General features: G+C 43.7%; 1 protein-coding gene across 1 annotated transcript in view; it reads left to right on the top strand.

Moving 5' to 3' along the window:
• Tut7 (terminal uridylyl transferase 7) overlaps window positions 1-11222 on the top strand; it is a 55869-nt gene extending 44647 nt beyond the window's left edge. Inside the window, exons 26-29 of the mRNA XM_051172823.1 lie at window positions 1163-1488; window positions 3844-3908; window positions 4237-4300; window positions 10694-11222. Coding sequence (XP_051028780.1) covers window positions 1163-1488; window positions 3844-3908; window positions 4237-4300; window positions 10694-10761 — 523 coding nt within the window. The 3' untranslated portion in view covers window positions 10762-11222. The remainder of the gene's footprint in view (window positions 1-1162; window positions 1489-3843; window positions 3909-4236; window positions 4301-10693) is intronic.
• The last annotated feature ends 1573 nt before the right edge of the window (window positions 11223-12795 follow it).

The following is a 12795-nucleotide window of genomic DNA, read 5'->3' as shown; positions in this document are numbered from 1 at the left end:
TTTGGTGTTAAATTGACTTAATCCTTAGTGATTTGCTCTCAGGAGACCAGGTGCTGGGCACCAGGCATTCTCCTGATGATGATTGTGAGAGGCATGGGGATATTTTTATGGTCTGCTTGGGTCATTGCTCTCCTGGCTGACGTAATTAAACAGTGCTATTCTCATTTTAAAACACGCTTGAGCAGAGCAGGTCATGGCCTGGAATTTAAGGAATAGTTAAGGAATAGCAGGCAGAAAGAAATGATCTTGATGCCCAGGTGTGGTGCTGTTTACTATTCCTTCCTGTACTTGGGAGGCTGAGGCAAGTGAATCATGAGTTCGAGGCCAGCCTCACCTACAAAGGGACCATGAAGCCAGCCTTGGTTACATGTGACATTATCTCAAAAGAAAACAATGGGGCTGGAGAGATGTCTCAATAGTTAAGAGCACTTACTGCTCATGCACAGGACCCCGGTTCCATTCCTAGCACCTATATTTGGTGGCTCACAACCACCTGTAATTCCACTACCAGAGTCTCTGTGGACATTTTATATGTGCTGCACAAGCATATAAATGAAATAAAATCACTTTTAGAAAATAAAGGAAAACATGACTGACATTCTTGAAGATAAACCCCATTAAAACCATTGTTAAAATTTTCCTGTAGAATTCAAGTCTTAATAAGCTAATACATCAGAAAGGCTGATCAGCAGCCCACCATGTACATGATTTTAGTTTCATCACACAGGGATCAAAGCAGGCTCTGAGCTCCAGAAGTCTGCCCAGTAAACACTGGCTTGCTGCACTGGTGATAGACAGGGTCTGTGCCCAGACTTTCACATTTGCACTTTGGGCCAACTGCAGAGCAGGATGTTTGGAAACTAGTGCATCTAGCTTCAAAATACTCAGGCTTGGGTCCCTTGTCATCCCCTCCACAGCACAGTGTAACTGAGAGGGCTGTGTGGGCCAAGGGCTTGAGAGCTGTGGGTCTGGGTTTGAGCCTCCTGTTACCCACCCTGTGGATGCCGAAGAGCAGCAGAGATGTTCATAGAGAAGCCGACTGTCAGAGTCTAGGTTTCCCTGTCACACTTTCTGGCCCTGGTTATCTCTAGTTTTGGGCATATCTCGATATTTTGTTAGGTTTCTGTTGACACTGTTCCTATTATTATCTTATCTTCAATAGGGTGAGGCGACGGCGAGACCAGGATGATACCCCAAACCAAAGATACTCTGAGAGCAAAGAAAAAAGAAGCAAAGAAGACAAAGACAGTCAGAACAAGTACACAGAAAAAGAAGTGTCAGTGAAAGAAGATAAGCCTACACAGTGCACAGCTGTGAAAACAAAGCCAGCGCGGGCAGCTATTGACCTGGGGCGGGAGAAGGTTCTCAGGACACCAGCCGAAAAGTGGAAGAGACAGGATGACAGAGACTTAAGAGAGAAGCGCTGTTTCATTTGTGGAAGAGAAGGACACATTAAAAAAGAATGCCCGCAGTTCAAAGGCTCTCCAGGTACAGACACCCTCCGGAAACCTTGACGCTCATGTTCAAGGCATGTTGACGTTTTAGAGTTTTTTCACATTTTGTATTTCTTTTTTTAAGGAATATACTTACTCAGTGAAGATTGTGTAAGGAAGTGACACACACCCCCTTCACTCACCCTCTGTGTGACTTAACTGCTTATTCCTAGGTTTAGTTTGTCCTATGTAAGTCTAAGGTGATCAGTGAAATGACGGTCCATACAGTCACACCTAGGGGCTGCTGCTCACCGTCTGTGTCTGAGCATCACAGCGCTGCCTAGACCCTGGGTGAGGTGGTAACTGAGGAAAGCTCAAGATACCGCTGCATGTACAATATTTTCATTCATATGCGCTAAGCAGGTGAGTAGGAAAGAGACTGGAAGGATATTGACAGTGTACGTGTCTGCAGAGAGCTGGAGAGGGTTTCATCTTTAGCCTTTAACAGCCCACAGTTCAGAGTCAGCTACAAATCTTCTGGATGCAAGGGTCCACATCTGTAGTCAAAGCTACCTAAGAGGCTGAAGCAGAAGGACATCTTAGCCCAGGAGAGTGAGACCAGTCTGAGCAACACTGTGTGACCTTATCTTGAGCAGAAAACCAAATCACCCCCAAATATCATCCCTTACGTTGCTGGATGTGAAGTGGTTGTTTTTACTGACTAGGTTAAGTGTCCCGGATGGGTACCTTTTGAATCGACTTGTTAGGGCTGGTCACCTTTAACCTGTGTAAGTTATGATCTTCAAAACAATATTTATACTATACTGATCTATAGGCCACGCCTGGATGAAATTGGGTAATGGTAGATAAGGAACACTAAAGAGTAATTGTTACTGCTCATTTACTGATAGTGTTAGTGAGGGCAGCTCTGTAGCTCCTTCTCTCCAAAGACCCCGTGTCGGGGGAACACTGATGCACTCTTCCATTTTATTATATTGAGTCTGCCAGGTAGATTGTCTAGATTTTTTAAGGCTGAAAGTTTTAGATTTCCTATTCCCCACACCCCCATTTTGGATTTTTGAGGCAGAGACTCGCTATTGTAGTCAAAGCCAACCTAGAACTTACTATGTAGTCCTAACTGGCTGCAAACTCAGAATCCTCCTGCCTCCTGCCTTCTGAGGTCACATGCTTGTGCTATGTATAATACCCAACCCATCCATATTTACTTTTTAAGGAGCTTTATAGAGAGAGAATTTATTTTAAGTATTGCTTGAGTATTTGGTGATTGTATGGCAGACTCCCACAGCCTGAGTTAGTCTTGTTGTTCTAAGGAGCTCAGGACTTAACCTCAACTTTCACATTGATTTTTTTTTATGAGAAGGAGTCTCAGCCAGATGTAGTAGCACACGCCTTTAATCCCAGCACTCGGGAGGCAGAGATAGGTGGACCTCTGAGTTCGAGGCCAGCCTGGTCTACAAAGCAAAGCCAGGACAGCCAAGGCTACACAGAGAAACCCTGTCTCGGGGGGAAAAAAAAAAAAAAAAAGGAGGAGGAGTAATATTGACATCTATTAGCATCCAGTTAACTTAGGGCCAGTTTGGCACTATTTCAATATTGAGTATAGTTAAAGATAATCTCATTTAGCTCGGAAAGTAGTCTCCTTAAACCTAGTTGGGACTAAACCGTATAGATATAATTTAACGTAGTTATTCTTATACACTATATTTGAGAAAAACTCAGGTTCGTGTTTACAGACAGCATGAAGCAGATCTTTGTGGTCCCTTCCTCCTCCACCCCCTCCAGCATAGTCGGGCGCATTCCATTGTCTAGTAACATGCTTTAGTTACTGACCAACATATCTCCAAGCTGTTAGAGGGTGGCCGAAAGAGCTAGCTCAGTCAATAAAGTGCTTGCACAAGGACCTGAACTCTCTCCCCAGTGTGCACCTGAGAAGCAAGGCGTTGCAGTGGATGCTTTTAACCCCAGTGCAGAGAGGCAGAGAGAGGCAAATCTATGGGACTCCCTAACCAGCCTGCTTAGCCTGAGTAAGACAGTCCCAGTGAGAGACCCTGCCCCCCAAAACAAAACAGATTGCTCTTGAGGGATGAACTCAGAGGTTGCTCTCTGGCCTCTACAGATAGATGTGCACCCAGCCATACACATGCATGTTTACATACAAACACACATAGAAGTTTTAAGAGTGGCAATTCTGACACCTGGCTAGCATTAAGGTTTAGCAACCTTCAGGAAAAAGCCCTGCTCTAAAACCTGGCTATTCCCAATGCAGCATCCACAACTTATGTCAACAGTAAGCACTTGAGAGCATATGGGACTCATGGTCTAGAGTATGGCAAGGACTACTTGGTGGTGATTTGAAGTAGGAACGAAAAGTGTTCCTTTTTTTCTATAGGTTTGTGTAAGTCAGATTGTGTGTCTGCATACTCTTCACCTAGCGCTTTGAGAGCAGTTGCTCAGGTAAAAGCCAGCCCAAACCTGAGAGGAGAGCCCCTCTGTCCTGTTCACTCCCCACAGTCTTCTGGAGTGCTTGCAGCTGCATACTGGGCTCTCCTGGCTGGCCTGTGGTGCTTACTCCTTCTGCACCCCATGTACTGTGTGGTAAGGCTTGTTGGGCCCTCGTAGTAGGGGCTTGCTGGATGGCTCCTGCATACATGTCTGTCTTTCCAACTAACGTGCACACTTCTGCCACCCTGTGCCTAATCCTAGCTCTTCTTGGACACGGTGTGAGGCTGTTTCTGTTGCTTTTACCTTCAGTTTTTGTAAACCAGTCTATTTCATTTTTTAGGCAGTGCTTTTACATGAAGACAAAAAGAAACAAAAAACAACCATATTTTTGAGTCCCCAGTCAGGTATGTGGTTTTAAAGGGTCAGATGTGTGTTGTTTTCTTTTCTGGATATTTTACCACATGCCTTTGAGACTCTTCCTTTCCTTCGTGGTTCTGACAGAGGGATATCAGAACCTCTCAAGGGAATTTTTAAAAAAAGAAAAAGAAAAAGCCTCTTGCCTTGTTTTCACCTTATATCCTTAATTTTGTTGATCAACGGGTAAGTGCCGCCTGTGTAGTTCTCAAATATTCCAGGTGACTTTGCCTCCCTTGAGGAAGAATCAATACCCAACCATAGAATCTTTTCTTGTGCGTTTTGTGACTGTTGTGGAATTGCTATTGTCTTGCCCTCGCTGTATTCTCCTTGCGGAGATTATCTGCCATGCTCCAGAATAAGGAAAGAAAGTTATATCCTGAAACCTCCAATCGGCATCCAAACAACTATTTCCTGTATTTATCCCTCAGTAAATACCTATTGAGACCCTGTAACTGCACTGAATGCCTCCTCTACACTCTTGTCAGAAGTGGACAATAGAGAGAAGTGAGCTGCAACACGGGACAGCTGTCTGCTGACAGATACTTTAAGTCTCAAGGCAGCCGAGTCACAGGAAATGAGGGTCAAGCCAAAGGACGATAGACCTTGAAATGTTACTGGTTCTGCTCTTTAGCCTGAGGCTGGCAGGAGTGGTAGTGACATGGGAGAGCAGTGGGAGATGAGGTTGGAGGAGATGAGTCTAGCGTCTTGAAACTCCAGAGAGAATGGAAGGCTTTTGCTAAGTGAGATGAGAAGCTGCCAGAACTTTTAGCTGGAGGAATGGTGCTATGAGAAGTCTGTAAAAGGGCTGGGGGTGGGGGTGGGCTGGAGAGGTGGCTCAGAAGTTAAGAGCACTGACTGCTCTTCCAGAGGTCCTGAGTTCAATTCCCAGCAACCACATGGTGGCTCACTGCCATCTTTAATATGATCTGATGCCCTCTTCTGGCCTGCAGGTGTACATGCAGACAGAACACTGTATACATAATAATAAATAAATCACCGAACCCTTTGCTAGGAACCTTTTCTTTGGTAACCAGGTTCAGAACTCCATGAAAACGAATTGGAGCCTGCTCAGCCTAGACTGTGGTATCAAGGGCAGAGCCCCCTTCTGCTATGTCCCAGGCCTTTGGAGGGATGCTGAAGAGAACATGGTGGGACATCAGGGCAAGATGGTCTTTTCCTGGCATTTCAAGTGTTTTTCTGAGTCTCAAAAAAGAAAGGGCAAAACTGAGGTCAAAGAAAAGAGTGATTTTTTTTCCAGTACTGCTATAGGAAATAACTGTGAAGCACGTCATCAACAGCAGAGCCCTGCAGGGACAGCCTGAGCAGCTTCGCTTAGCTAGCCTGTCCTGGCCCCTCCTTACCTCTTTAAAGGAGTCAAGCACAGAGAGCTCCAACATGAGTTCTTGCATCATTTATTAAACATGAATGGGGCTGTCTTTTTGTATCTATGAGTGTTCTGTCTGCATGCATCTGTGTGCGCCTCGTGTGTGCATGGTGTTTGTGGAGATCAGAAGATGGTGTCGAATCCTCTGGAACAGGCATTACAGGTGTTTTTAGGCCACCATGTGGGTGGTAGAAATTAAGCCTGGCTCCCTGCCAGAGCAGCAAATGCTCTTAACTGCTGAGCCATCTCCAACGCCCAAAAAGTGACATTTTTAATGAGAACAAGTATGTAACTCTTACTACAGCAGTGACACAAGTGTGGGTATATAAAACAAGCACATACATGTAGAACACAGAGTAGCTACAGTTTCCAGCTCCATTGGGGAGTCTTGGAATGACATCCTAATGCTACAAAGTGTTGACTTCTTAGTGTTGACTTTGGTAGAGAAGTCTTAGCTAAGGTCAGACCATGGCAGATTCCCTGGCTCCTCCAAAGGATCAACTGTCTTTCCTGGTCTTTCTGGCCTCTTCTGTCCAGGCAAGGACGCTGACCATATTCTGGGAAAGTTGAGGAAGCCTTGAGCTAGGAATTTCTATTATTTCTACTGTGAATGCTGCTCATGAAGAGAGAAGGAAAAAAAAAAAAAAACTGGAATTGTAAATGTGTTTGACTCAAGTTTTTCAATGGCAAGAGAAGTTATCTCAAGTATTTTCAATTATTCTTGTGTGTGTGTGTGTATGTGTGTGTGTTCAGAGAAGAGGCTCCTGGTGATGACTGCACTGACCTTATTCCTACAGTCTCCAAGTCTGCATAGACCAGTGTTGCTGGGATTAAGACTTTACACATCTTGAAAGTGGAGTTTTAACTATAATTTGGCAAGAAGTCAGGCACAGTGGTGCACACCTGGAATCCCAGCATTCGGGAGGCAGAGGCAGACGAATTTTTGTGAATTCACCGTCAGCCTGGTCTACAGAGTGAGACCAGGACAGCTAAGGAGACACAGAGAAGCCTTGTCATGAAAAAGAAAAATGAAGATATTAGTTATGTACCTAGAAATGGCATGGCCTACTGACATTTACTTAATTATAAAGAAATTATTAGTTATTCAACTAGGTAAAAACCCTGCAACTGAAAAACTTACTAACTTAATTTTTTTTGAATTTTTATTACAAATTGTTTTCTGCTTTCTATAAGAAAAATTATAGATGACTAAAGTTTGTCCTCACCCATAAAATAACTAATGCGGTTAATGACAGCTGTAAGTCTTACCTGTCGTGTGCAGGTGTAAATTATGTTGTTGGCATGTGAACCATCTGTGTTATAGGTGGAATTAGTTTCTCTTGAATCCCTTTGTAGACTGTATCTTTGACCTACTTGTGGTTTCTTTAGTGAGTGTGTCTTGATGGACAGCTGTGCCCTTGCCTTGTGATTTTACTGATCTTGGGAAACAGATGCACTTCTCTGTTTCAGCAAATATGACTTGTTGTTTTAAATTATTATAACGACCATTGAAGGGGAGATAGCTCAGTGAGCAAAATGTTTGCATGCTGGCATGAGGACCAGAGTTTGGATCCTTGCATTTATGCAAATGCTAGGTGGACATGGCAGCCTGCTTGTAATCCATCACACAGGAGGTAGAGAGCAGGGAGCTCCAGAGCAAGCTGAATAGCTAATTAACCCTGCCTCAGTATATAAGGAGAAAACTATGAGGAAGGCATCCAGTATCAAGCTGTCATAACATGTTCAAGTACACACATACAATGTCCAAACACATATAAACATGCACAACCATGAACAACATCAGACACACAGGCATATTAGGGGTGGGGGACAGGGTTTGTAAATTCTGGTCAATGATGAACTATACATAAAAAGGATGACAGAAAGCTACCAATCTCTTAAAAAAAAAAAAAAAAATCTCTGATTTTTAAAATCTCAAGCCATGAGATTAAAATGGAAGAAAGGAAAAGCTTGTCTGGTAATTCTCCTTATTGATCACTTGAAATCCCCTTGTATGAATATATCATTCACTAACCGTTTCTATTGACTGCCCTGACATGCTTAACTGTAATTAAAACTTTTTATTAAATCTCAAGCTATAATAGTTTTCCCTACATTGTGCTTTTTTTAAAAAAATAAAAAGTTATTTATTTTTATGTATATGAGTGCCCTAACTGCATGTACACCTGCAGGCCAGAAGACAGCATCAGATCACATTATATATGGTTGTGGGCTACCATGCAGTTGCTGGGAACTGAATTCAGGACCTCTAGAAGAGCAGTCAGTACTCTTAACTTCTGAGCCATCTCCCCAGCCCCTACATTGTGCTCTTTTAATTATTTAATTTTATTTTGTGTGCATTGGTGTTTTGTGTACATGCATGTCTTATGTAAGGGTGTCAAGATACTGAAGTTCGAGACCATTGTGAACTGCCATGTGGGGCTAAGAATTGAGCCTGGGTCTTCTGGAATAGCATTCAGTACTCTTAACCACTGAGCCATCTCTCCAGCCCCTGTGGGGTTTTTTTGTTTCTTTGTTTGTTTGTTGGTTTGTTTGTTTGTTTGTTTTGACTATATAAATGGTCAAAATAAATGTTACAAAATTTGATTAAAAGTTACATTTTATGCACTTACCAAGAATGACTCTCATATAATGTGATGGGGTATTCCTCTTATCTTTGGATAAGCCTCTCCCTTCCTCCCCTACCCCGTCTCCATGCACGCCTTACCCCCACCCCGTGTGTGTGTGTGTGTGTGTGTGTGTGTTGCTCCTTATGTTTTTGGTTTCACAGTTTGTAAACACAGAGAAATTAAAATAGTCTTCAAGAGAGCAAATAAAAAGCAATAGAAATACTTACAGTGGTTCTCAACCTTCCTAATGCTGTGGCCCTTCAGTACAGTTCATATTGTGGTAACCCCCAACCCCCAAATTATTTTCATTGCTACTTCATAACTAATTTTGCTACTGTTGTGAATCATAATGTAATGCTTGATATGCTACTGCTATGAACGGGTTGTTTGACCCCAAAGGGGTGGTGACCGGCAGGTTGAGAACCACTGCTTAAGAGGTTAGGAATGGAAGATATTTTTTTTGCAACAGTGCCACTTAGTTACCTGAATTCATTCATTTTGGTTTTTCAACTGTCTCGAAACCCTGTCAGTTTCTCTGTGTATGGCTCTGGCTGTTTTGGAACTCGCTTTGTAAACCAGGCTTGCCTCAAAATCACAGAGATCCGCCTGCTTCTGCCTCCCATGTGCTGGTATTAAAGGCATGGGCCACCACTGCCTGGCCTGAATTTATTCTTAATTTTGTGACCCAAAATCTTATAGTGGCATGACACAGAAAATTACTTGTAATGATTATACACAAATCAGTGGAATTCTACAAAGTACAAAGTTAGGATTTAGAGACATCCACGTTGCTATAGATGTCAGGATGGTCACAGTTCTGTCCATGGGGCTGAGTTTGTTGTCAGGACAGAATGAGCAAAACCGTGTAAGAGACATTCTCACCTCTGTCCTCAAGAAGCCTGTGTAAGCCCCTGATGCCACCAGTGCATGGGCCGGCGGGGCTACCTTCAGTTGAGGCTGTCCTCACACAAGCCCAAGGCACGCTCCCTGAGCACGCTAACCCTGGGCACATTGACAGTGAGGGCTAAGCACACAGAGGCGGTGTCTGCCTCCACCAGAGGAAAGTCATATCCATGTGTTGAAAATGCCCACTACTGCTTATGCTTTATATTCTCTTATTTACACTTAACTCTACAATTCATTTGGAAATGACAAAGGGGACCATTTAAAAAGGAAGCCAGCTTCCTTCTCCCCCTCAAAAATTATGTATTTGAGCCACATATGGTGGCGGTGACATAGTCCCTTAATCCCAGCGCTGAGAGGCAGGCAAATCTCTTTCAGGCTAGCCTGAGTACACATAATGGATTCTAGGCCGTCCAAGGCTACACAATGAGACTCTGTCTTTGAAAAATTAAAAAGGAGCCGGGCGTGGTGGCCCATGCCTTTAGTCCCAGCACTCAGGAGGCAGAGGCAGGCAGATCACTGTGAGGTCAAGGCCAGCCTGGTCTAGCAATCGCTTCCAGGACAGCCAAAGCTAACACGGAGAAACCCTGTCTGGAAAAAACAAAAACAAAACAAAACAAAAAAACCAAAAAAAAGAAAGAAAGAAAAAAAAAAGAAACAGAAAGAAAAAAGTATTTGACAAAGTATTAAATACTTTGTGTTCTTTTAGTTGGTTTGAATAGAGCCTCGTTACCTAGTAGTAGTTCTATGGACTCTCGCGTTCCCCATCTTTAGCCTTGTTCCTTTCTGTGTTCAGACCCCAGAACACAGTAAGTGTCATAAGGCATGGCTGGCTTCCCTACTAAGGAATTCTCATTCCTGTTCCTCACCTGTAAGTGCAGTGAATTTTATTTCCTCCGTGTACAATCCATAGGCATCACCAGATTTCTAACGGGTAATGGTGTGAGAATCTAATTTCCAGCCAGAGAACTCTTTGCCGTCCGTTTGGTTGCAGATGAAGGCCTATGTAAATAACTTTTTGTTTTGTTTTGTTTTGATTTTTGGTTTTTTGAGACAGGGTTTCTCTGTGTAGCCCTGGTTGTCCTGGACTTGCTTTGTAGACCAGGCTGGCCTCGAACTCACAGTAATCCACCTGCCTCTGCTCCCAAGTGCTGGGATTAAAGGCGTGCACCACCACGCCTGGCTTATGTAAAGAACTTCTAAAACATTGGTTTCCTCTGGCCTCAGCACCAGCCTGGGAGCACAGCCTGCAGCTGGGTTAAACAGCTGCACTGTAGCAACTTGCCTGCACGGGAAAGAGCCTGTCTGCACACGTGTTTATATCTAGCTTAAATCCTGACTCAGGACAAATGCCCCGTCTAGTGGGACACACTTCTGTGAGTAGCTGACAATAAGTACTGTGTGACTTTGATCAAGTCTTAATGACTCTTGTCATTAATGCTAGATTTTGTTTTCCATCCTAGGTAGCCTTTCCAGTAAATATATGACTCAGGGGAAAGCCTCAGTGAAGAGGACCCAGCAAGAATCATGAGGGAAGGAGCTGCAGCCCTGGAAAATGGCCACTAGGAAAATTAGGTTCACGTCACAGGACAGCGACACATGTCAGGCCTCAACAGAACAGTTGAGGGGGGGTGTCGGGATTTTTAAATTTTTAATGAAATTGTTAATGAGGAAAAGAAAAATTTTAATACAGTCTTACCATACCACCAATCCCCATAGGTTTGAAGATTTTAATAGAAAGTCAACTTAAAAGAAGAAATATAACTAGGGGCCAGTATTCGATGACTACAGCGTCATGGTTTTTAGTTCTTTTAAAGCACACTGGAAGTAGTGTGCTGCTCAGCAGAGGAGGTGTCCCTCCATTTTGTACACATCCCTTTATGATTTCCAAGAGGGGTTCTATCTGTTGTTACCGGGTCCTGGTGTGGATGCACATCAAATCCGTGTGGACTGTACTGCTGTACATGGGGTCTACGAGCATTCTTCATGGGTTTTTTTGTAGAAGTGATAACGTGGAATGCAAGCACCTGTCGATGTGGGCCTCGGTGGAGCACAGCACCGCTGACATATCTCTGGGGGCTCCCTTCTCTAAGTAAATTGACATAGAACTGTTGTTCTCATAAAAATGAAGTCATAAAAACAAGTATTCCTGTTTGCTGGTTTAAAAAAGAAAATTTCAAGGGAAAAGGACAGAATAAATGTGCTTTTTACTTTTTATAGCACTCAGAGATTAGGGTGGAGTGCTGTACTACCTAAAGATGACAGAGGCTGCTGTCCCTGCCAGTCACAACTTTGGCATCCTTCTGGGTCTGACTGGAGGCCTCTCTAAGCTATTTCTCTAACTTCACACGCCTTTCTGAAATAGTACAGTCAGAACTATGCCTCAGTTTATTTATCATTTTGAAATAAAATCCAACTTTCAACCTGTAGTTTTATCCACATTATTTTCTTATAAAGGATCCTCATCAGAAAAAATTGAAGATCTGGGATAGTACAGGTCTCCTTAGTAGGATGCCTATGAGGTTCCCCTTTGATGTGTCCCGGGTTGTTGATAACTGTGTGCTGGCTCTGCGATACAGGAGGTTGGGGGTGGAGAGAGCTGGCTGAGAACACTGCCAGACTGAGGAGGCCAAGGAGGGTGCTTCTGTATGTGCACTTCTGCTCGTATCATAGCTATGGAACAGTCCTGTCAAAATGAAGTCTGAGAATTTGGAAATCATGGTAAAAAAATAAAAATGGTGACCAACAAACTCATGAATTGTGCAACCCAGGCCTCCCTGCTACGTGACTACTCAGCTGCTGTTCCTGCGTTCCTGCCTCTGCTCTGAAGTGACAGCAGGACACTGTGGCCAGAGGAAAGCCACACCCACCTGGCAAAGCTCTTAAGTTGTCTCTGCCCTTAGAGCACAAGAGAAATATGCGACCAGACCAACCTTTATTCCTAAACGGAATTGCCATGTTTTCTTCTATCCTTAAAAAGGTTTCCTGCATTTTGTTTTGATAGCGCGCACTGACTGTGTTGGGCAAGTGAGGCCCCCTAGGACTGGCTCCTAAGCAGCCACGGCCCTGTCAAAGCCGTGTTCACAATCGATCCCAGTTCCAGTCCCAGATGCCATGTTCCCATCCTAAAACAATGGAAACTAGGGGTCCACTTCACTTTTTAGCAGTCTCTTGTTCACTGTGGACAGCTTTGGCAAGCTTCATGGTGGAAGATGTGTTTTCAGTGTTCTTTAAAAACCAGTTTATTTTTCTTTTGCTTCAAAAGTGGTTTCTATTCTAATGGGGTGAGGGTGAGCTTCCCAAGTGAAACAAAATCCTTGCAAGTGATCAGTGAATGAGTGGGGGTTCACAGTGTTGCAGGCATTAAAAAACAGAGTTGAAAACATGATATACTTGCTCTTGGTAAAGCTATTAAGAAAAGGTCAGAACATTTCTTTGCTCCTAGGCAGCAACACCGTAGAACATCTTAGTCAATGTTCCAGCATGACAAAGCCCCCCACCTCCACCCGCCTTAGGATGAGCCATTCGGTTTCTACTTAAGCCTAGACCCGAGGCCGAATCCTCA

The sequence above is a fragment of the Acomys russatus genome, chromosome 3 (assembly GCF_903995435.1).
Source record: "Acomys russatus chromosome 3, mAcoRus1.1, whole genome shotgun sequence".
NCBI lineage: Eukaryota > Metazoa > Chordata > Mammalia > Rodentia > Muridae > Acomys > Acomys russatus.
Note: the sequence above shows the minus strand (reverse complement) of the source record. Positions and strands in the feature narration are given on the sequence as shown.